This window comes from Paroedura picta, chromosome 3, assembly GCF_049243985.1.
Source record: "Paroedura picta isolate Pp20150507F chromosome 3, Ppicta_v3.0, whole genome shotgun sequence".
Lineage (NCBI taxonomy): Eukaryota > Metazoa > Chordata > Lepidosauria > Squamata > Gekkonidae > Paroedura > Paroedura picta.
Genome location: NC_135371.1, coordinates 82,136,816 through 82,160,954, shown reverse-complemented (window position 1 = coordinate 82,160,954; position 24,139 = coordinate 82,136,816). Strand labels below are relative to the sequence as shown.

At 44.4% G+C, this 24,139-nt stretch overlaps 1 protein-coding gene across 2 annotated transcripts in view; it reads left to right on the top strand.

Moving 5' to 3' along the window:
• The first annotated feature begins 13,084 nt into the window (after window positions 1-13,084).
• Window positions 13,085-24,139, top strand: part of TCOF1 (treacle ribosome biogenesis factor 1) — a 64,298-nt gene continuing 53,243 nt past the window's right edge. For both annotated transcript variants that reach the window (XM_077326577.1, XM_077326576.1), the window contains exons 1-2: window positions 13,085-13,392; window positions 17,236-17,291. In XM_077326577.1, the coding sequence (XP_077182692.1) occupies window positions 13,216-13,392; window positions 17,236-17,291 (233 nt within the window). In that variant the 5' untranslated portion in view covers window positions 13,085-13,215. The remainder of the gene's footprint in view (window positions 13,393-17,235; window positions 17,292-24,139) is intronic.

Below are 24,139 nucleotides of genomic sequence, written 5' to 3'. Positions count from 1 at the left end.
GGCCAACCCTTTTAGAAAGCACACTTCCAAGAGCACATTCACACACTTATGCCAAGAGTTCAAACGGGCTTTTCCCCTTACGTCCAGGTTACTGCAGAGTGCCGTGCGTCCACTTTACTCCCGAGTAAGCCTGGGGCAATTGCCCGCGAGATCCACCATAATCTGTTACCCAAATTGCTTGGACACGTGTCCTAAAAACACGTATCTTTGAGCTCGTGGGGAATATTAGCTCAAATGCTGCGAGAGGGGGGTAACTTAGCGTTATCGGATCGTTACCTTTGTCTACGAGGGTCAATTCCACCCATAGGAACTCAAGGCAAACACAGATTTAAAGGTAAAATATTAATATAAGCTTTTATTAAAAGGAAAATAACAAAAAGACACACAAATAGCTAACACACATACAAGCAGTCATATAGAGAAGGGAGAGGAAGAGTGGAAGGCTTGATAGTTACCTGTCCAAGGAGTGGTGGGTCAGAGGAAGGAGCACGAACCAGCGTGGGAGGTCCCGGGTTGGAAGACACTCTGAGTGGCTGTGTGAAGCCACAGTTTTTATGGGGTTTTTGGGAAGGGGGCTACGTGACAAGGCTCAGGTAAGCATGTGCTAGAAGTTTCCAGGGTCCCCGGAGATTAGGACAATACCTGGCCAAGTGGGGGGATGGCCTTAAATGGATTTCGATAAAGGTATTAATGGCTCTGAGGAAGAGAGCCATCAGGTCTAGCTGGCAGGATGTGGGGAAGAGATTTCCCCTGGCAGAGGGGCCAAGTGTGAAAAATGTTGCAAGACAAAGGATTTTCCTATGAGCCCTTAGGCAAACAGGAGGAAGCCAGTCCACTCGCTTAGAAATACAATGGGGGGGGGGGGGAGTGGATGCAAGCTTGAGTCCAGAGGCACCTCTGGGTCAGGCAAAGGCTGTCATTCCAAACCTAAGGCAGAGATGGAGTCTGGCCTGGCTTGGCCGATCCTAGCAGTGTTGTCTTGGCTTTAGCTTAAGCCTAGACTATTGTGTGGTGCCATTGGTTATAGAAGACAGTGTGCCTGTCAATGAGGCAGGGGGGCCCTGCCACACTTAACACTCTCCTGGTGGAACGAGGTCTCTGAAGAGATCAGGGCCCTGTCCGAACTCCCGAAATTGCCCAGGGTCTGCAAAAGGGAGCTCCTCCACCAGGCATTTGCCTGAGACTGTCAACAGGTCCCCCCTCAGACATCCCTCCATGGCCTGAACCAGTCTCGAGGGCCTTGGCTGGGTTCCATTCGTGTTGTATTGTTTATCACTGAAATTGCATTATTGGGTTTTTGTTGTTGTATTTGTTTATGTTATGTACTAATTCGTTCCATGTATCCCCCATGTTATATGTAAACCGCCCTGAGCCATATGGAAGGGTGGTATAGAAATCAAATAAATAAATAAATACACCACAAAAATCACAGATCTACGCCTTCATGACCATTTCACGGAGTAAAAACATGGTTCCAAAGTACAGATCCTCATGGATCCTCAGGGTTTTTGCATCTGCCCCCCCCAACTCACTGTAAGATCACCTATTCTATTGATAGCTACAGCATATATCACAAAAAATCATGGATTGTCTTTGTGGCAATACCAGGGAGCAAAAGATGGTTCCAAAATACAGATCCTCGGGGGTTTTGCAATCAGTCACCCCAAACTCACCTTAAGATCACCTCTTCAATAGCTACAGCATACACCTTACGCTCTGCAGGTACGGATCTATTGGTCATCCCCATTCCCAGAGAGGCATGCCTGGCCTTGACCAGGGCAAGGGCCTTTTTGGTCCTGGCCCCAACCTGGTGGAATGAGCTCCCAGAGGAGCTGCAGGCCCTGAGGGAGCTTTCGGCGTTCTGCAGGGCCTGTAAAATGGAGCTCTTCCATCAGGTTGTTGGTTGAGGCTGGGCTGCAAGGAAGATCAGCCCCCCCCCCTCCCTACAGAAATAAACTAGTAGCAGTAGTGAATGCCAACAGCGCCCTCTGTCTCCCTCCCCTGTATAATGGGTCATCTAGGGGTAGTCTAGATGAGGGTTGTATTTTTTCCGCCACATCTTGTTTTATTATGGGTAGTATATATTTTTATATTTTCATTTTTTATGGGTTTTTATTGGGGTTTTAAATGTTGTGACTCACCTCAAGCCTTCAGGGAGATGTGAGTAATAAATCTAATTGATGATGATGATGATGATGATGATGATCACAGATCCAGTAAATACAGGGTGACCAAATCCAAGTATCCTCAGGATCCATTATGATTCATGGTTTGTAAATGTCCTTTTGCACTGTGTGGCACAGGAGTTATGAATTAATTACTTTCCGGGTGCCATCTGGGGCCATGGATATTATGTGCAATTGAATAAAGATATTATTGGATGTGGTGATGCCAAAAAGCAGTGCATACATGATTGAGTTATAGGGCCGCCAGGAACAATAGCAAAGCCCTCCCCCCCCCCATCTAACCACACCGTAGTCAGGTGCAACAACAGGCATCATAGCACAGACCCAACAACAAATGCCATCCACCAGAGATCGCTGCCTGTCACAATCCAATCAACTGACAGCACGCAAAAGACGATCCATGTGACGGTCAAGATCAAAGGAACTCGCTGTTGCATGGAACTGGACTCAGGAGCCTCCTTTTCCATCATCATTTCTAAGAAGACCCTTGATAAGCTCCACCTTTGGTGAGTTCCATGCCTGCAACCCCTTGGTCTGTGATTGACAGATTTCCAGAGGAACCGTGTTCCAATCTTCGGCATCGCCACCTCCTGGGTGTGAAACAAATCCTTCTCCAAGGCCTTGTGGCTTGTCATCATTGAAGGTCACTGCACCAGCCTGCTGGGCCTAGAGTGGTTCGCCCCACGCAGCATCATAATCTCCGGCATCTATCGCCTACAGCCATCACCATCTGATGCAGTCTGCACAGAGTTCAGGGCTGTATTTGATGGCACACATTGCTGCTACACAGGCCTGCTGATCTCCTTTGATCTCGACCCAGCAGTAAAGCTGAGATGCCTGAGTGCTTTTGCTCTCAAGCCATGAATTAATGCAAAACTGGGCCAGTTGATTTGTTCTTGTTAGGTGCGAAGTCATGTCTGACCCATCGCGACCCCATGGACAATGATCCTTCAGGCCTTCCTGTCCTCTACCATTCCCCGGAGTCCATTTAAGTTCGCACCTACTCCTTCAGTAACTCCATCCAGCCACCTCATTCTCTGTCGTCCCCTTCTTCTTTTGTCCTCAATTGCTCCCAGCATTAGTCTCTTCACCAGGGAATCCTTCCTTCTCATAAGGTATTTGAGTTTCATCTTCCGGATCTAGCCTTCTAAGGAGCAGTCCGGGCTGATCTCCTCTAGGACTGACCGGTTTGTTTGCCGGGACTCGCAAGAGTCTTCTCCAGGACCAGAGTTCAAAAGCCTCAATTCTTTGATGCTCAGCCTTCCATATGGTCCAACTTTCACAGCCATACATTGCAACTGGAAAGACCATAGCCTTGACTAGACACACTTTTGTTGGCAGGGTGATGTCTCTGCTTTTTAGGATGCTGTCTAGATTTGCCATAGCTTTCCTCCCCAGGAGCAAGCGTCTTTTAATTTCTTTGCTGCAGCCCCCATCTGCAGTGATCTTGGAGCCCAGGAAAATAAAATCTGTCACTACCTCAATTTCTTCCCCATCTATTTGCGAGGATTTGAGAAGGCCAGATGCTCTGATCTTCATTTTCTTGATGTTGAGTTTCAAGCCAACTTTTGCTTTCTCCATGATCCAGCTTGTGTTAGCAATTTGATCTCTAGTTCCTCTGCCTCTTCGAAATCCTGCCTGTACTTCTGGAAGTTCTCGGTCCACATATTGCTGCAGCCTAGTTTGTAGGATTTTGAGCATAACTTTGCTAGCATGAGAAATGAGTGCAATGGTGCGGTAGTTTGAACATTCTTTGGCATTGCCCTTCTTTGGGATTGGAATGTAAACTGACCTTTTCCAATCCTGTGGCCATTGTTGAGTTTTCCAAATTTACTAGCATATTGAGTGTAGCACTTTTACTGCATTTTTACTGCATTTAAGATTTTGAATAGTTCAACTGGAATGCTGTCACCACCACTAGCTTTATTGTTGCTCGGACTTCCTAAGGCCCATTTGACTTCACATTCCAGGATGTCTGGCTCCAGGTCAGTAACCAGCTGATAGCCCAGGACATTCTGAAGCCAGTGCCACATGCGAAATGGGAAACCCCTATTGTGACACTGCTAAAGGCCAATGGGAGCATCTGCATTTGTGCAGATTACAAATGTACCATCAACAAAGCTCTGCAACAACATGCATATCCGGTTCCTGTAGTCAGCCATCTCCTGGCATCGTTCACAAAGGGTAAGGTCTTTGCAAAACTCGACCTTGCCACAGGCATCTCAACAACTCCCAGTCGGCAATGCTGCTGCAGAACCACAAACTATTGTGTTGCATTGGGGCATATTCCACGTCAAGCGTTTACAGTTCGGGGTCAGCACAGTACCTGGCATTTTCCAAAACTTAATGGAAGACCTCCTGCGAGGGCTGCCCAGGGTGGTGCCATAATTTGATGATGTCTTGATCTGCAGGTCTTCAGAAGAAGAGCTGGTTTCCCGACTCCAGTCTGTCCTGTCAAAATTCCATGATGCAGGCCTCTGAGTCAAGAAGGAAAAATGCCAACTGGGTGTTCCTTGTGGATGCATCAGGAATCCAAGTCACACCATCCAAGGTCCAAGCCATCAAGCAAGCTCCCGCATTTTGTTCACGAATGAAGCTACAGCCATTTCTCGGCCTCATGAACATTTATCATGCATTCCTGCCAAACAAGGTGTCTGTGGTCGAGCCGCTGCATTGTTTGCTCAACAAAAGTAAGCCCTGGCCATAGACCAGGCATTTGAGTCCATGGCTAAAACATTCCTTTTAGCCATGGACTCATATTCAAAGTGGCTTGAGGAGGCCCCTGTGTCATCAATGACTTCTAAAACCATTATCAAGGTCCTTTGGTCACTTTTTTCCACACATGGATTGCTGGACAACGGGACACAATTTGTCTCCAAGAATCTGGCTTGTCACCTCCACTCCATTCCATCCATCCACCAATGGACAAGCCGAAAGGATGGTGCAATCAACCAAACAAATAGTGCATGGAAACTGGCATGAGAAGTTAGCTGTGTGGCTGTTCCACCAGCACAGCACCTCATCTTCGGCACTGGCCAAAGCCCAGTAGAACTTTTAATGGGGCACCACCTAACCTCTATATTGGACCACCTGACCTCACCATGACCTGTCCTCCTTTGCTATCGGAGCTGAGGTCTACACCCACAACTATGCAAGGGGGCCCTGCTGGATTCCACCTTTGGTTCTCTGAAGTACGGGCTTGGTATCCTACAAAGTGCAGACTTTGGGTGGCAATTTGCTGTGCCGCCACATCGACCAACTGCAGGGCCATCTCCTTGACCATAATGCAGCCTCACCTCAACAAGCAAGCTAGCTTGCTGGCAGAAACGATGAGTGATGGCAAGCCCAATGACAACATCCTGGGGCAGCAACACAAAACTGGTGACCAAGGTGCAGACCCCGCTAGCTGCGCCAGAGGCACCGGTCACACACTCCCAACCACGCCGCAAGACAAAGCAGTCCCAACTCCTCCCTCAGTGGCTCCAGAGCTGAGGCACTCCTGTAAGCAACGAACTGCAAACAAATACCTAGGGGACTTTGTCTACAACTTGGTGTGTGCCTGTCTTAGGGTGGAGGGGGGTTATGTCTGCAGACATTTGACAGCAGATGCAAATGAAGGCTTCTCGTAGCCTGGGAACTAACCAATCCAGTGAACCTGTTAAGGTCCAATCAGACTGCCCCGCTTGGAAGAAATCAGCGGTTTTGACGGGCTGTCTAAAATGTATAAAAGTGCCTGAGCATGCCTGTTTTTCTCTGTTCAGTATTTGGAGTGTGATGTTGGAGATGCTAAATAAAAAGAGCTGTTTCAAAGAATTGGAGTCTATGTTTACCAAACCCGGAGACTTAATACAAAACAACAGAGTACATCTTTCAAAATAGAAAAGAGAGTTTTAGCAGTCATGGATTCAGTTTCAGAAAATCCAAAGAAGAATTGCTCCACAAACAAATCTTCTGTAACAATGTGGACGCAAAATGAAACCTGTTCTTGTGTGGTAATATCTGTGGTCTCATTAGTAATTACATTGTAATAATCAGCTTCTTTAATCTCTCTCACTACTGTACATAGAACATTGTGACTCATGATCTCAAGTATTTCATTCACAATGGTATGTGAAATCCACTTGTAGTTTGTACAATTCAACCATGATTTCAGCTGTGGAATATCTTCAGCAAGAAGCAGCAAAAGCTGTTTCAGGTTAGATTCTACCTCATGGCTGCGCATTGCACTGCCCTGACAGGCAAGGTACCTTACTGATGATAAAATTTTCAAAAATGCATTTCTAGCATCTTGCATTTCCTTCTGCTGGCCTTCTGAAAAGTTGCTGGGTACATTTACTCCTGCTTTAACTGAGGCTATAGCTTGGACAGCTGCATGGTGCCAGTTTGAATTCTGATGGCTATGGAATCTCAACAGTGCCTTCTTCCAGTCTGGGAAGCCATTTTCAATAAAAGCTTCACGTACACCTTTGTCTCTTGATGTGTTTGGAAGAGGAACCTTCATGTCATTTACTGCCAAGTGACAGATACCACAATATTCTTTGCTGCCACATCATAAGAGAACCATTCATAGGTTCTTTTCCAAGCATCCTAGTATTGTTGTCCTAGCTTTCACTTCACATTAGGAGCTGTATTCTCTGAAGAGTCTCCCTTTCCCTTAGCTAAGTGTCTTGTCAAGGAAGATGTGGTGGAGATTCCTCCAGGGTATAAACTGCACGGAGCTTTTATTCCAACCCCAGATCGATTCAGTCCCTGCCCTCTACACAGAATGCGATTTCCGTTTGGATTTTGGGCGATTTAAATTTTCCTTCTGCAGCATGAAGGATTGATCTGGAGTGACCCTACCTTTATTTTGTGATATCTCAGACTGCTTTTAATCCTCAGTATCCATTTGGGAAAGAAAGCTCCGTGGTAGAGAACCTCTGATGGGCTACACCTGGTCATGTGACACGCTTGTCTTAAAGGAGAAGCCCCTAATTTCTCTCAACTTCTGTCGGTCCTGGATTTTTCCTCCCTCCTCTGCCTTTTTCGATCCTCTCCCCCTCCCCTCCAAGAAAAGAAAGAGGCTCCCTGCCTGGCTCCTCTCCCCCCACCCTTCAAGAAAAGGGCTTGCCTCCCTCCCCCCCCCTTCTGAGCCTCCCTAACCACGTGCAGAAGCCTTTCTTGTTTCAATGGGGGGGGGGGAGAAGAAGACCCGAGTTCAAAGCGATCTGAATTCAACAGGATTGACAATGGAATAAAGAAAGTAAGTGCAGACTCTGCCCAGGTCTCTCATTTAGGTCTATACTACAGGATGTTGTAGATGTACAAGAGAAATCCTCATAATCAAGAAGGACTTTCCTCTTTCTAACTACAAATCTATCCGTGGGGAATGGAATGACTGGTAGTTAAAAAAATCAGGATTCTGAAGGCGAAATGCCTCTTTGAAACTGTGCCGCACCACAACTGGCCCCAGGGAGGCTCATCTGACCTCGGCTGGCCCCACTTGGTGGAATGAGCTCCCAGATGACATCAGGGCCTTGCCAGAGCTAAAACAATTCCTCAGGACCTGAAAAATGGAGCTCTTCTTCCACCAGGCTTTCAGTCAAGACAAATGAACTAACCACAAACCAGAGCCTAGAGGTCTCTCCCATTAACAATTGCACCCACAGAAAAGAATTAATTTTCTGATACAAGTCTGTAAAGAATGTTATATATTCAAATCAGGATGTCTGTTATACTGTACTGTTTATGAAAGTTCCAATGTAAACCACTCTGAGCCTCAAGGGAGGGCAGTATATAAATTTGTTGTTGTTGTTGTTGTTGTTATGTGCGAAGTCGTGTCCGACCCATCGCGACCCCATGGACAATGATCCTCCAGGCCTTCCTGTCCTCTACCATTCCCCGGAGTCCATTTAAGTTTGCACCTACTGCTTCAGTGACTCCATCCAGCCACCTCATTCTCTGTCGTCCCCTTCTTCTTTTGCCCTCGATCGCTCCCAGCATTAGGCTCTTCTCCAGGGAGTCCTTCCTTCTCATGAGGTGGCCAAAATATTTGAGTTTCATCTTCAGGATCTGGCCTTCTAAAGAGCAGTCAGGGCTAATCTCCTCTAGGACTGACCGGTTTCTTCGCCTTGCAGTCCAAGGGACTCGCAAGAGTCTTCTCCAGCACCAGAGTTCAAAAGCCTCAATTCTTTGACGCTCGGCCTTCCTTATGGTCCAACTTTCGCAGCCATACATTGCAACTGGGAAGACCATAGCCTTGACTAAACGCACTTTTGTTGGCAGGGTGATGTCTCTGCTTTTTAGGATGCTCTCTAGATTTGCCATAGCTTTCCTCCCCAGGAGCAAGCGTCTTTTAATTTCTTTGCTGGAGTCCCCATCTGCAGTGATCTTGGAGCCCAGGAAAATAAAATCTGTCACTAAGTATATAAATATATATATATAATAAATAAAATTTCCTTGGCAGTTTTTAAGCAGAGGCTAGATAGCCACCACAAAGAAGTGCTGATCCTGTGAATTTAGGCAGATTGTGAATGAGTGGGCAGAAGAGATTGTGTGTCCATGATTGGCTCTTGTGGCCCTCTCTTGCATGCCTAGGGAAATGCCAATCGCCACTTTGGAGTCAAGGCAAATTTCCTCCAGGCCCGACTGGGGGGGGGGGCATTTCCTGGTAATGGAATTGGGGTCACTGTGGGTGGCCAGGTAGTTGAACTACATGACCCTGGAAATCCCTTCCAACTCTATGATTCTAAATAAATAAGTAAGTAAGTAAGTAAGTAAGTAAGTAAGTAAATAAATAAATAAAGCTAACAGATGGTGAAACAAAGCATGGAAATGAATAGAGTCCTGGAGGAGATATTTACCAGTCCTGAAGATGTGGAGAGACAGAATAACACAATAACTAGAAAGGTGATGGGCAGCCTGGACAGATCAGAGGTTCCAGAGAAGCGGTGGGCAGGCAGTGGGCAGCCAGGAAGTATGTGGGCTGGCCACATAAGGATTTTTATACCCTCCTTGGAGGGAGGGTACATGATGGAAAATTTCAGTACTCAGGTTCTGGTTTGGAAGCCAAGACAAAATGGAGATGGATCTTGATGGGTTTAGGAGATGGCACATGATGTGTTATGATGGCTCAGAAGAAAATAAACCATTGGGGTACAATGAGACAAATCCCAGGGGCCTCCTGGGACTAGCTATCTGGATGGTGAAAGATTCCTTCCTGGCAGATTAGCTTTGTTCTTGTTGTTAGTTCGAAGTCGTGTCCAACCCATGACGACCCCATGGACAATGATCCTCCAGGCCTTCCTGTCCTCTACCAATCCCCAGAATCCATTTAAGCTCACACTGACTGCTTCAGGGACTCCATCCAGCCACCTCATTCTCTGTCGTCCCCTTCTTCTTTTGCCCTCAATCGCTCCCAGCATTAGGCTCTTCCCCAGTCCTTCTTTCTCATGAGATGGCCAAAGTATCTGAGTTTCAAATTAGCTAGCATGAGTCATATATGAGAGACAAAGAACTTGAGCATGGAAGCCCTAAAGCAAACAGACTCTGCCAGCCACTAAAAAAGAGAGGAAGGATGACCCGGGAAACTACAGACCAGTGAGTCTGACCTCTGTTGTGGGGAAGATAATGGAGCAGATATTAAAGGGAGCAATCTGCAAACATCTGGAGGACAATTTGGTGATCCAAGGAAGTCGGCATGGATTTGTCTCCAACAGGTCCTGTCAGACCAACCTGGTTTCCTTTTTTGACCAAGTAACAGGTTTGCTGGATTGTGGAAATTCGGTTGATGTCGTTTACTTGGATTTTAGTAAAGCTTTTGATAAGGTTCCCCATGACGTTCTGATGGATAAAGTGAAGGACTGCAATCTGGATTTTCAGATAATTAGGTGGATAGGTAATTGGTTAGAGAACCGCACTCAAAGAGTTGTTGTTAATGGTGTTTCATCAGACTGGAGGGAGGTGAGTAGCAGGGTACCTCAGGGCTTGGTGCTCGGTCCGGTACTTTTTAACATATTTATTAATGATCTAGATGAGGGGGTGGAAGGACTACTCATCAAGTTTGCAGATGACACCAAAGTGGGAGGAGTGGCAAATACTCCAGAAGATAGAGACAGAGTTCAACGAGATCTGAACACAATGTAAAAATGGGCAAATGAGAACAAGATGCAATTTAATAAAGTTCTGCATCTGGGTCAGAAAAACGAAAAGCATGCCTACCGGATGGGGGATACGCTTCTAGGTAACACTGTGTGTGAACGAGACCTTGGGGTACTTGTGGATTGTAAGCTAAATATGAGCAGGCAGTGTGATGCAGCGGTAAAAAAGGCAAATGCCATTGTGGGCTGTATTAACAGGGGCATCACATCAAAATCACAAGATGTCATAGTCCCATTGTATACGGCACTGGTCAGACCTCACCTGGAGTACTGTGTGCAGTTCTGGAGGCCTCACTTCAAGAAGGATGTAGATAAAATTGAAAGGGTACAGAAGAGAGCGACGAGGATGACCTGGGTCCAAGGGACCAAGCTCTATGAAGATAGGTTTAGGGACTTGGGAATATTCAGCCTGGAGAAAAGGAGGCTGAGAGGGGACATGATAGCCCTCTTTCAGTATTTGAAAGGTTGTCACTTGGAGGAGGGCAGAATGCAGTTTCCGTTTGCTGCAGAGGAAAGGATGTGCAGTAATGGGTTTAAACTACAAGTACAACGATATAGGCAAGATATCAGGAAAAAAAATTTCACAGTCAAAGTAGTTCAGCAATGGAATAGGCTGCCTAAGGAGGTGGTGAGCTCCCCCTCACGGGCAGTCTTCAAGCAACGGTTGGATACACACTTTCCTTGGATGCTTTAGGATGCTTAGGGCTGATCCTGCGTGGAGCAGGGGGTTGGACTAGATGGCCTGTGTGGCCCCTTCCAACTCTATGGTTCTATTATTCTAATCAGCAATACAATGGAATGGAGGGAAGAGGAGAGCCAGGCTCAAGTCAAAGTCACTGCAGCTATTCAGGCTTCACCCAGTGGCTTTGGTCAAGTTGAGGTGCACAGAAAATGGACATCTGACCAGGCCTGTGTCCTAAACTAAAAAAATTCAACCAGTTGGCTAATACAAAACTGTAATCCTTATGGTAATTTATTTTGTAGATATTGCTTTCATATCTTTCACATGTCAACATAAACCAATGCAAACATAAACCAAAACGAGTTCCGGATAAGTACATTTCTTTTCTCTCTTTTTTTCAATGGCCTGTTTTCAAGGTTGTTCACTTCCTCAGTGGTTTGTTTTATCATATGAATAGTTCCTCAGGCTCAACCTTTCCTGGAGGTATCTGCTTCTCTACAATAAAATTGTGTTTATCTGGAAACTGTTTTGGTTGAATTTTTTTAGTTTGGATCATTCTATTCAGCAAGCCCTCTTTTGTACGCAGGCTTATGTCCTGGCTGACAAAAATGCCATGGTGTCTGGCTTGCTTAAGCCTAAATGGAGGATGGATGCCATGGGTCACTGGGCACAGTGTGCCAGTCCAGTGATGAGGTCTGTCATCATACGTAACACAGGCTCTAAAGAACTATTTAAGGTCCCACATGGCTCTGATCTCATGTAGCAGAGCATTCCACCAGGCATCTCCAATAGATACCACAGTCCGTGAGGCATGCAGGACCCAGACCACACATGGCCTTGAAGATGAATACCAGTACCTTAAATCTGATCTGGTACTCAACTGGTAGCCAGTGCAGCTGCAGAAGGATTGGGATAATGTGGATTCTCCATGGTGTTCAGGCAAGGATGCAGGCACCTGTATTATGGACCAGTTGTAATTTCCAGAGCAGGGATAAGGGAAGGCCTGCATAGTGCAAGTTACAGCAATCCAGCCTAGAGGTGACCGTTGCATACATCACTGTGGAGACATATTCTTGCTTCATTCGTGTGGGAAGTTTCTTTTCTCTCCACAGTCAAACCAACCAGCTATGCCACACAGTCCAAAACAGATTTCTTTTCCTCGTTTCCTCTGTTGTGAAACTATGGCTGAAAAACTTGTAGGAGAACACTTCAACCTTCCAGGACATTCTATAAGGGACTTAAAAGTAGCTGTTGTATTACAAAGAAACTTCAAGAACAGGCTAGAAAGGGAGATTGCAGAAATGAAAGTTATTACAACACTCAATACTTTGACATACCCTGGACTCAACAAGGACAAAGGTTTTTTATCTCACTATGCATGCTAACCTTATGTAACTTTTGTTTCCACATTCCTCACAATTTATTTTAATTGGAATTATGTGACTGTTATTACAAAAATCTATACTATGACATACCCAGGACTCAATAGAGACGAAGGCTTTTTTTATTCGTGCTAACCTTGTTCAACTTGTGTATCCATATTCCTCACTATGTATTTTATTTGTGATAATATGACTGATAGATATGGCATTGTAATGGAATTTTGAGTTTGACTCCCTGTCCTTGGGAAGTGACCAGCAATTCCCTGGGAGGAATGTCTCACAGTTGTATGGAGCAAGCAACATATGGAGAGGTGATAGCCTTTGATCTCTCTACCCAGAAGAAGAAAGGAAATCACGAGGCACATAGTAGTCTTCTCTTCCAATATACTGTCACAGTAGTAGTGGTAGTATCACATTGGCAAAATGCTCATAATCGTCTGGGGATTTCACTTTATGAAATCCTTGTTTGGTCACATGTGAGTCGAGGCGCCCATCGTCTTTAAGCATCCTTGCAGACAAAACCAACGCTGCAACATAAGCAGCCGCGTCACTAATCCTGCTATCATGGCCTTGAACCTCCAACTACTCCTGGAGTTAAGGCGGGCTGGCCGACGGAGCACAGCAAACACGGGGGGGGGGGGGGGGTGCGATAGGACTACATTTCCCAGAAGCCCGTGGGGGCGAGATTTGAGAACAGGAAGTGAAGCAGACGTCGGTCAGAGGGCACAGGAGCAGGAGGTTAGGGCCATGTGGCCCCGTCGCTACCTGCTGCTGACCCTCACCCCCCGCGGCCTGTCGTGAGCCTAGCAGGCGCTGACCAAACCAGGATGAAGGGCGGCGTGGTGGCGGCGCCAGCAGCAGCAGCAGCAGCAGCAGCAGCAGCAGCAGCAGCAGCAGCAGCAGCCGGTCGTGGGCAGGAGGAGCTACTGGCGCTTATACACCAGCACTTGGTCCAGATCGGCTATCAGAAAGCGGCAAAGGAGCTGCTGCGACAGAGCGGTCAGGTAACGGCTACGTCTCCCACGTGGCTTGGGGGGGGACCGGGGCTGAGGCCAGGCTGGCCCAGCGCCCTCATTTCCCACGTGATTGAGACCAACGCGTGGCCGGCAGCGCGCCCTTGCAGATCAGGAAGCTTGTGAGCAGCCTTTTCTGCGTCTTCTCTGTGCTGCTGGGATACTCGTGCTGGTCTGCTTTACAAGACTGTTGTAAGAATTAGGAAGCTAAATGCTTTGAACATGTACCGTATCGGCACAATTGGAATGGCTTAAGTAGACCTGTAGAGCTGGACGTTTCTGAGATATACAAAGTGTGGGACCTTGGGCAGACTTTGGCTTGTTTTCTCTTGCTCACTTGTAGGGGTATCATTTGAAATTTTTCTAAACTTAATGAGCTTAGCTGGCTCCTGCAAACCACATGGGAACTTTGCCGGTTTTCCATGCATTGCTGTTAGTAGATAGATCAAGGTGGACAGCTGTGTTAGTCTGTAGGAGTGGAAAAGAACAGGAGTCTGTGGAGTACCGTAATGACTAACAACATTTGTGGCTGGGTATGAGCTTTCACGAATGACTGCTCACAATGATTCTTGGAAGATCATACCCTGCCACAAATGTTGCTAGTCTCTAAGATGCTATTGGATTCTTGCTCTTTTCTACAGCCCCAACTGGAAGTTGGGTGTCAGACCTAATCAGAAGAGTTATATAGTTGTAGCCAGTAGATTTATATTTACTGTCTTGCAGTCACTATCTGTAGAAGCTGCTATGTTGGTTGGGACGCCTTCCTTTAGGGATCTTTGCCCCCTTCCTCTTTTGCAATTTCGCTTTATACTGAAAAATCAGTTTGAGGGTAAGCTGTTGCCTATATGCAGTGTTAACAACTTTGCAGTTACCTGGCACTTGAGAATTATCCTCCTATAAAGCCAAACTCAGTTATCTTTTACTTACCATCAAACTGGCTATTAATGGTAATGTGATTTCCCTTCCCCCATTTTCTTTATATGTTTCTGTTTGGGATCTATACCATAATAGTCATCATAGAACCAGAATGATTGTAGCTTTTCCATAATGATAAGGTGACCAAATTGTCCCACTTTTGGAGGGACATCTGGGGGCACCTGGCAAATTGTACTTATGTTGAAATTAAAAATATATACATTACAATATTATTTTTGCATTCTATGCGTTCTATGAAAATTTTTGTTGCTCCATGTAGACCAAATTTTTAATCAAGAACCTCCCCCTGGTCAATGGTGTCCCGCTTTACCAATGTTAAAATCTGGTCACCTTACATAATGAACATAGCTCATGAAAGCATATACATACCTTGAATAAAACTTTGTTGTCTTAAACATGCCACTGGACTCAAACTTTGTTCTGTTGCTTCAGACCAACGTGGTTACTCATCCTGGTAGACATAGTTCACTAACAGTGTTAATATATTAGAGATTTGGAGGAGCCTTGGTTTGCAGCCAGCTTGATATAACAGTTAGGAGTGCAGACTTCTAATCTGGCAAGCTGGGTTTGATTCTGTGCTCCCCCACATGCAGCCAAGCTGGGTGACCTTGGGCTCACCACAGCACTGATAAAGCTGTTCTGACCGAGCAGGAATATCAGGGCTCTCTCAGCCTCACCCACCTTACAGGGTGTCTGTTGTGGGGAGAGGAAAGGGAAGGTGACTGTAAGCCGCTTTCAGCCTCCTTCAGGTAGAGAAAAGCAGCATATAAGAACCAACTATTCTTCTTCATCATCTATTTCTGAGAGTGAAACATAAATGAGCATTGCAGCTTCCTAAAGACTATTAACTGTGTCATAAACATTTATAGAGTAATGCTTATTTCATCAGATGAGAGAATAACTAGTCCAGGCATCCCTGGTAATAGTTGAGGCATTTTTGTTCAAGAATTTTTCTCTTCTGGTAAGTGCTAGTTTATGAAATTTTATGCCCTGTCTTTTCCCCCCACCAGTTACTCATAAGATGCTCATGTTTGTTTGGCATAGCTGGTGGGGATGCTCTTGAGTTTGTTATCTGGGTGCCTTAGTAGTAGATGGTTTTTTGGGGAAAATTTGTTAGTGTGTTGAAGCTGCCTTTATTATTTTGACTTTGTAAAAGCAGGACTGACTCATCTGTGGATGCACACATGATGTGTAATCTTGGGATCATCCAATGAAGATGATGGACACTAGATTCAGGGTAGACGTAAGGAAGTGGTTTTTCACACAGTTATATCATAAGCATACACAACTCACTGCCACAAGATGTAGCATCCAGCAGAGGCAGCTTTAGATGTAACTAGACGAGATTTGCTAACTGGAGCCTCCATGTTCAGAGGCAGCTTGCTGATTGCCAGTTGGTAGGAGCACTATGGGAAAGGCCTTTTTGCCCCACTGATGAGCTTCCCAGAGGTGTCTAAATGGCCAGTGTAGGATACAGAATGGAGCCCTTTGTCCGATCCTGCAGATCTTTTTCATCTGAACAATGTAGATAAGGGGAGGGGGAATAACACTGTGATTTACATTTTATATCAAATCTCTCTGTACATTGTCTGAACCTTGAGGCTGTTTCACATGCAAGATACCAAATGATGCTCCATACATGTGTATGAAGACTTTAAAGAAAAGGTAGTAGATGGATGTAGTGCGGTAACATTCTACAGTGATAAAGTATTGTCGTTCTTCTGAATTTCCAACTTTTTGAGAGTCGGGAGAGACAAGCTTTGCAATGCTTGTCTTTTTGCTAAGGTGCCCACTCCCCCTGCATACATGCCAGAACTACAAGTAGGAGTACTCAGATGTTTCTTAGAAACATGAGTTTAAAAGTTCGAGACAAGTGTTTCTGTCAAATGGGTCAATGGTTCAACTTGCCTGTTTCATTCCAGGGGGAAAATGCCTGTTCAGACTTTGAGCTGGCTTTGCAGACATGCTACCATATTAATTGGCTTTGAAATGATAAAGGAGAATTTGGGGTCTGACTCTGTCACGAGTTTTATGATTGGAGTTTCAATACTCCACCTACAGGGGTGTGGCCCTGTGATACCAGAGTCATTCTTAACAATCCCATCCCTTCTCCCTGTTCAGAATAGTGCTTCTTTTTTTAAGTGAAGACTAGAAATTCATAGGCTCTGCTATATTATTGTAATTGAGCATTCTAATGTTGTAGCAATTATATTTTGTAGCAATCTAGCAGTTGCTGACTTTTGAAAAAATTTTTTGTAGATGTTGGGAAAAGTGGTAGCAGGGGGAGAAGGCAAGGAAAATGGTCTCAGTGCCTGAATAAATGCATATCTAATTCTCCCTACAATGTGCAAAGGTTCTTTGATTGCAGTCTTCCCAAAGGATCATCATATCAAACCATGTTTGGTAAAGACTGCATCAAAATGGAGAAACCTGGAAAGTGGATGCCAATAAGGATGACTCTGTAGAAATTCACAATGAACAGGCAAATGCTCCTTTTGTCACCAAGGAGAAACAGAACGCCTGTGTGGAAGCATCCTCTTTTAGTTAGATTGAGTCCAGGTTACGGTAAGTGTGTTCCAAAACACCTTGAGACATGTGTTTAAACTCCATCCCTGAGTTTAGGACTTCCAGCTGCCAGAGTCCAGTACCTCAGCAAGTTTCCTTCAGCATGAGTTCTGCTGAATTCATTGTGATTCCCACAAAGCATTGGAAGGCATGCAGTATTAGAAGCACTCTTCATGTCACCAAGAACTCTGATTTCTTGTTAACTTTCTCCTGGGAAATGATACCCAAACTGTAAGCTCAGTGTGACAATAGCTTGACCATGGAGCTGTAGACTTCTTTTGTATTCCTGTTTTAAATAAAAGCAAAAACTAATTTTGCCCTTTCTTTGTACAGAAAATTTTTCCATCTCCCTCAGTCCCTCTTGAGGATATCATCACTCAGTGGAAGATGTAAGTAAGCTTTTTGGTTTTTTTTTTTTTTTTTAGGAAACTCATACTGAAAAGGTTAATCTCTAATACTACCCGAAAGCCATATTTTTTATTGTTATCATTTGTGTACTTTAATCACTTGACTTTCCTTTATGGAAATATTATCACAGGGCAAATATAAAACTCAAGTCTGGATAACGTGTTTGTCACGGGTCAGTGCAGCACCCTGGAGGTGGACACCCTCGGACTCTTCTCCAAAAGGATGACTCTGAGGCAAAGAGAGTGTTGGTGCCCTTTGTGTGCCACAAAAGTTTATTTCATATGTCGTTCGAGGTGCAGAAGACAAGGGAATGAATGTCTGAGGGGGCATTCCTTCACTCTCCCAGTGGAATCCCCTGAGGACTTGCTTGAGCCCTCTTCCCCACTGTCAGTGTCCCTGAGGATTCACCAATGTTCCTCCACATCTAAGGTAGGCTCCACCTTACTGCCTCGTTGGCATGTTGCCAGCCAGAAGGACCTTTCCCTTTCTGACTTGTATCACCTCATTCTTCTTGCTGCTCCACTTTCTCTCTGTTCTCCCTACTCTCCTCTTTCTCTCTCTTGCCACCTCCACCTTCCACATTCTGCCATCCTTCCCGGTCCTTCCTTTTCCTGCACCCTCATTAGTCTCACCCAAGGTTATATCAACCCCACCTGCCTCCTGCATTTCGAGCCCTGCAGCGCCACCAGCCACGAGCTGTGAGCCTGTTCCTGGGCCTGCCTGGGACTGGGATGCCGATGCCCACTGATTCCTGCTACCTCCTCCTGAAGCCTGGTGAAATTCCTGCCTCAGCCACCCCGCTCTTTGGGGCTGTTGGCACTGGCATAGTGGCTGACCAGGGTCTCTTGCTGTAGCTTGACGGGTTGCTGTCATTCCTCTGCACCTCCTCCGATGGGCTCCCAAGGCCTTCCAGCCAGTGCCTCCCTTCCAGCAGAAGGCACAACCTCATCCGGGTGCCGATTCAGGAGTCCCAGGAGGGCAGACCACTGTTCACAACTAGAGATCCATGTTCAGAGTCTTAACATATTTTCTGTTACCTGTTTTTCCTTTATCTTTTTTTAAAAATAAAGTATTTATTGTTTTCAGCATTCATATAGAAACAAAGGAAAGAAAAGAAAATTAAGTACAGGATAGGAATATTACAAAGAATTACTGCTTTGTTCAGTTGTTCCTCTAACCAAACACAATTATACAATTACTTGCTCATATACTCTACATCAGGGGTCCCCAGCCTTTGGCACATGAGGGCCGCATTAGCATGCCCAATCTCTTAAACCAAAATTTAACAAAATTATTTACCTACTTATTTAGATCAAAATTGAGCATTCAAAGGTAAATGAAGAAATGCTAACTGTTCCAAGAATGTTCCAAAATGGATTGCATTTTGGAACAATATTTTGCTGTGGAATCCTTTTATTTAGCTACAGATGCTTACCTAGTCAGTGTGATATTTTCTGTTAGTCAAGGCATTGATGTCCAAGTCAAGGTTTGTGACTCTTGAAATGTCATGTAAATGTTCACCTGTCAGCCTTGACTTACACTTCGATTTCACAATTTTCATCTTGGAAAAGGTTTGTTCACAGATGTATTTGGTGCCAGAGACTGTGAACATGCCTGCAGCAAATTTCTTTGGGTTGATAATTATATCAGGTAGACCAGAATAGAAATCTAACAGACTATTTTCTTTGTAAATGTTTCTGAGATGATCACTGGCTTTCAAGTCAATTAGTTCCATCTGAAAAAAAGTTACTTGAATCTTCTGGTCATACTTCAAATGGATTCTGAAATATTCTTGTTTCCTTTCCATGCTTGTGGCAATCAGTGAATCTGTTCTGAAATCCACCTGCAGTAGGCTCAGTGCTTTGATGTTTTCTTTTAGTATTGAATTGTAAATTCTCATTCTTCTCAAATTTTAGTCCATTGCAGCATGAGAAGCTTGAAAAATTACCTTCACTAACTTGCCCCACAAAAATGTTTCGTTTTGCTTCAAAAGTTTTCAATTCAATATACATGTCACACACAAGCTTTCCTTTCCCTTGCAACCTTAGATTCAATGTGTTCAGATGTTTTGTGATATCCATTGAGAAAGCCAAATCATTCAGGGTCAGAAAGTGCTTCTTGACCTTTTCCTTTCTCCTTAAGAAAGACGTCAATTTCATGATGAAGACTGAAAAAAAAGTTTGAGGACTTTGCCTCTGCTAAGCCACCTGACATCTGTATGGTACAATACATCCCAATATTCTGCATCTATCTCTGAGAGAAAATTTTGAAACTGACGATGAGCAAGGCCATGGTGCTTGATGTAATTAATTCTGTATATACCAATACACATCATGCTTTCCCACTGAAGAATCTTACTACACAAGGCTAGGCAGATGGTTGATACAACGAAATTGCATGAGAAGTGTGCTTTTTAAAAGAGAGTTTATCTTATTCACTCGTACTTCTCTGATATATTGAGTAGCTCTTGGGACAGGATTCAAAGTGCCTTTTAATATTGTGCTCCTTTAATACTGAGACAGTTACAAGACATGTCAGGCAAACTGCTTTATCCTTGTTTAAAACAAAAAAAGTATTCAGGCCATTTGTCATTAAAGACACGGTACTCATCTGCAATTTTTTGTTTCTTTGAAACAGAACTTCCTTTAGCTGACATCTTACAGGGTTTTTAGCAGAACAGCAGTTGCAGAGTTTCAATGTTATCCTTGAATAAATAAAAATGAGTAGTATAATTTTAGGGGCCTAAGTCCTCCCTTTCTCATTAAATCCACTCCCTCTAGCTGCTATTAGCTGGGGATTTTCAGTTCAACCATGGCAAAGAAGAGCCACTGGAACGACTGAAGATGGCGCCGTGCTAGCTCGGTCCGTGACGAGCTCTTGAGCCAAGCAGAGGGTCAGGAGCAAATGCACCTGGCAGACCTGAGCAGATGCGCAAATCTTGCTTGCCGGTCGCCCCAGGAACTGGGAACGGCATCCTGAGGGTCCTACAGATCCGCGGAGACTGAGTTCTCCAGATCTCTGCTGCCTGTGCTCAAGGTCACGATGGTGTCCTTGTCGTAAACAAATTTCTAAGCTTGAAACGACCAGCTGATCCTGCATTCTACCCAGATTATCTCTTACCAGACTGACAGGAGCCGAAGTCTGGGAAGGTCGGCGGCGTAAAGACTGTGAATTTTCTGTCTGTTTTCTTATTCTTTGGAGCCAGGCACCAGCCCCCCTCCTTCCCTCCTAACCAATTTACAAGGGAATCCTTTCTTTGGATGGGAGGCAAGCCAGCTAAATACACTCGTTAAACAAACAAAGAAAGAGCTTAAAGAAAAGAGAGTTTAAAGATTTATTGGAGAGAGTTCAGTGGGGGACGCTGACTTGATACGGAAATTGACAAACTGATAATTTTTGATCGCCCGAACTCCCGCGAGACCTCGCGAGACTTTCTGCTTATAATCTGTGACTGCTTAGAACTATGGAAAAATTAACTAAGGCACAGTTCCTTCATTTGTTATCCGAAGGGAAGTCAGAGATACTTAAAGCAGTCAAAAAGGTTGAAAAGGAAATCCAAGACACCAAGAAAGAGCTCTCAGACAGAATCGACGGTTTGAAAAAAACAGCTGATGAAAACACAACTCAGCCAGCAATACGCCAAACGAGATTCAATGTCTGGAAGTTAATCAACAGGAGTGGAAGAGAGCTAGGAACGTAAAAATCAAAAGCATGTTGGAAGAATTTGGGAAAACAGATTTAAGGAAGGAAAGCACCGAAAGCCTGGAAGACTATTTAGAGGAGGTTCGGATTGACAAAATATACAGAGTCTACTCAAAGGCGACCGCACGCAGGAAGCAATCAAGAGATATCTTTGTGCGACCTGACAACAAGGAAGAAGCACAAATACTTCAAGACCTGCCAGCAGATACATCATGGAAAAGAGCACAATTCCACCTTTTGCGACCACCTGAAGAATGTGATGAACAGTGGAGCAATTACTTGGTCTCTCTTAGGAAAGGCAGCAGTAACCTTTAGGTTAGGGCCAATATACGATGGGAACTGACTATATATTATTTGGGATAATAATAGATTGTATCCTTATAAGTATTTCTTGGCTAAGAAAGACAACAGTAGCTTTTAGATTAGGACTAACATGCGATGGGAACTATATGTTTTTTCTTCTTTAAGATAATAACAGACTATACTTTTACATGTAACCACAATTATTCTCTCAGCTGGTTGTTTCTTTTTCTCTTTATACCTTTGTAAGCACTTTATATACAATAAAAATAAAAATATATATATTAAAAAAACATGGCAAAGAAGGGGAGACTCCTGCTCCCCTCTATGCACTACAGTTCTCAGAAGCACTGGGCTATATACACACAATAGAAAAGTCTTTTACAAAATGGATTGTGAATCTGTCCTACCAGATGGTAGAATTTCAATTCAAAGTACATTGAATACTGTGAGATTTATTTATTAATAAACACAGTCCCTTGAAGTTTAAATATACACCTGCTAATGTGTTTTAATTTTAATATATTAAAAATTGGGGGCCCTCCAAAAAAAGGGCAAGTAGACAAAAAGAGTGAATGATGGCAGTCTTCCACCTGAAACAGAGGAAATGCCATTAAGTTGGCTTCAAATTATATGCAGGTTGCACATATACATCAATGTTTGCCAGCCAAGACTCAATCATGAGAAGTAAAATGGCAGCTGGAGGGAGGGGAACTTGGCTGGAGGAAGATGTGAGAAGAGGAATGCCATAAGCTTCCCTGCTCAAGGGGCCACTCACTAGCTCCTGCAATCACAGATGTATAAGAAGACTCCTAGCTGGAGGGAGGAGGGGAGGGGAGGCAGAAGCAAGCAAGGCCAGAAGTCAGAGCAACCAGCTCTTGTTGTGGAAGGAGGAATGGCAGTCTTCAAGCAAAGGTTGGATACACACTTTTCTTGGATGCTTTAGGAAGCTTAGGGCTGATCCTGCGTTGAGCAGGGGGTTGGACTAGATGGCCTGTATGGCCCCTTCCAACTCTATGATTCTATGATAATGCTTTTGCTTGCAGCAGCAACCTCACCAGTAACATTGCTTTGATAGGTGTGGAGCCTCTAGAAATGTTCATTGTGCAGAACTTTGTATCCCTTATCAGGCCTTTTACTGTCCTTTTTCCACCTTGTTTTGCTGAAGCAAACCTGACATCTCCTGAACCCATTCACACAGTGACTTTCTTTATAAACATACATAGCTTCAACATGGTGATTCATGGAGAGTGGGGTTAAAAAACTGAGTGGTATGGGTGCCTAAGCTTTGCTGGCTAGCAAAGCACCTAGAAAGGCCATAATGCTATTATGGAGGATAAGAACAAGAGGGAGCTGACAGAAGGAACCATGGAGACCAAAACAATGTTACTATTGTCTTTTTTGCAAGAAAGGGACAGGATGAACAGTAGTAGATGGTGCCTCTTGAGGCAGGAAGAACAATATGCATCTGAGGGAAAATGCCCTGAGGGTGATAGCAGCACACAAGATTGGATGGCCACACAGAAAGAGGTTTGGGGCTGCAGGTGGCCCACAGGCCACATGCAGCCCCAACTTTGTCAAGCCACTCTGTCACTTTCAGTGGTCTGGCTTGCTTCCAGTACAGAGAAATGAGCAATCTCGCCACCGTTGTTGCATGGAAATAAATTTCTTTGACACTGGGAGATAATTCCTTTGGAATAAAACAACAACCTATATTCAGAATAGTTTGTTTTTTTGAAACCCTTGGAAAGTCACTGGGTCGTAAGGGTAGGTGCAAATATCAGTTTAAAAACTACAGTGGTCTCTGAAAGCATTGTAAATCCTCAGCTAAGATTATTGAACTTGGAATATCTTCTTGCTGAAGAGAATAGTCTTGTACTTGGTGAAGTAGAATAGTCAAATGTCCCTGACTTGCAGAAAAATTCCTGCCACCTGCTCATTCTAGGGCTCATTTTAGTGCTGGTTTTTGAAAGAGGCAGTCTTTAGCCAGCTTGGTGTAGTGGTTAGGAGTGCTATAATTGGGAAGACAATCGAGTCTGAACCTGGTCAGAAAGTAGTCTGATAGATCCTTAACTGGAACACTTCTCTGAGGAAAACCCATCTTGAGAATACTGGATTTTCGATTGATAGAGCTAATTCACACAAAGTCTGGTCCAACTAGGGCAGTCATTTGGCAGAGAGAATTTAGGTAGATAGGTGTTTGCTCCCAAATTAAGCCAAAGAATCAAAGGAAGAGAAGGCGGAACCCTGCCTAGTTGAAAGGGGAAATCAGGAGTGTCTTTCTCAAGATATGTGCGAGTGAGGTAGAGCTGTATTTTCCCCTGAAAGGGAGAAAGGTGTGGTTTGTCCAGGAAGGAAGTTGTGGCACAAGCTCAGTGTGCCCCCTTTCTAAGAGTGTGGTTCAGTAGAACTCACCAGGATAAAAAAAAAAAGTGAACATGAATTGGGATAAATAAAAAAGAAAACCCTCTGTTAAAATAAGAATTCATATTCTCAGTAAGAAAAATCTGTGAACTAACTGATCTGTGTTTATAAAAGTGATTCCTCCATTCCAAAAACCTTTTCCTCTGTATAAATAAGATCTTTGTTTGTAAAAATGCCTCCGTGCCATTCTGGCAAACGGTATGTTAAGTAAAGACAGCTGTACTCCTTCCCATGTACTCCCAGAGCTGAACAAAACCAAAAAGATTCAACAGTGACAGGGTGAGACAGGGGGCTTTATTTTGGAGGAAATATTTACCTAAGCATGGGTGTGCAAAGAGTTATCTGTCATACATGCATTTTCTTTATATATTTTAAATTTAAGAGGCAAAGGCACCAATAACTC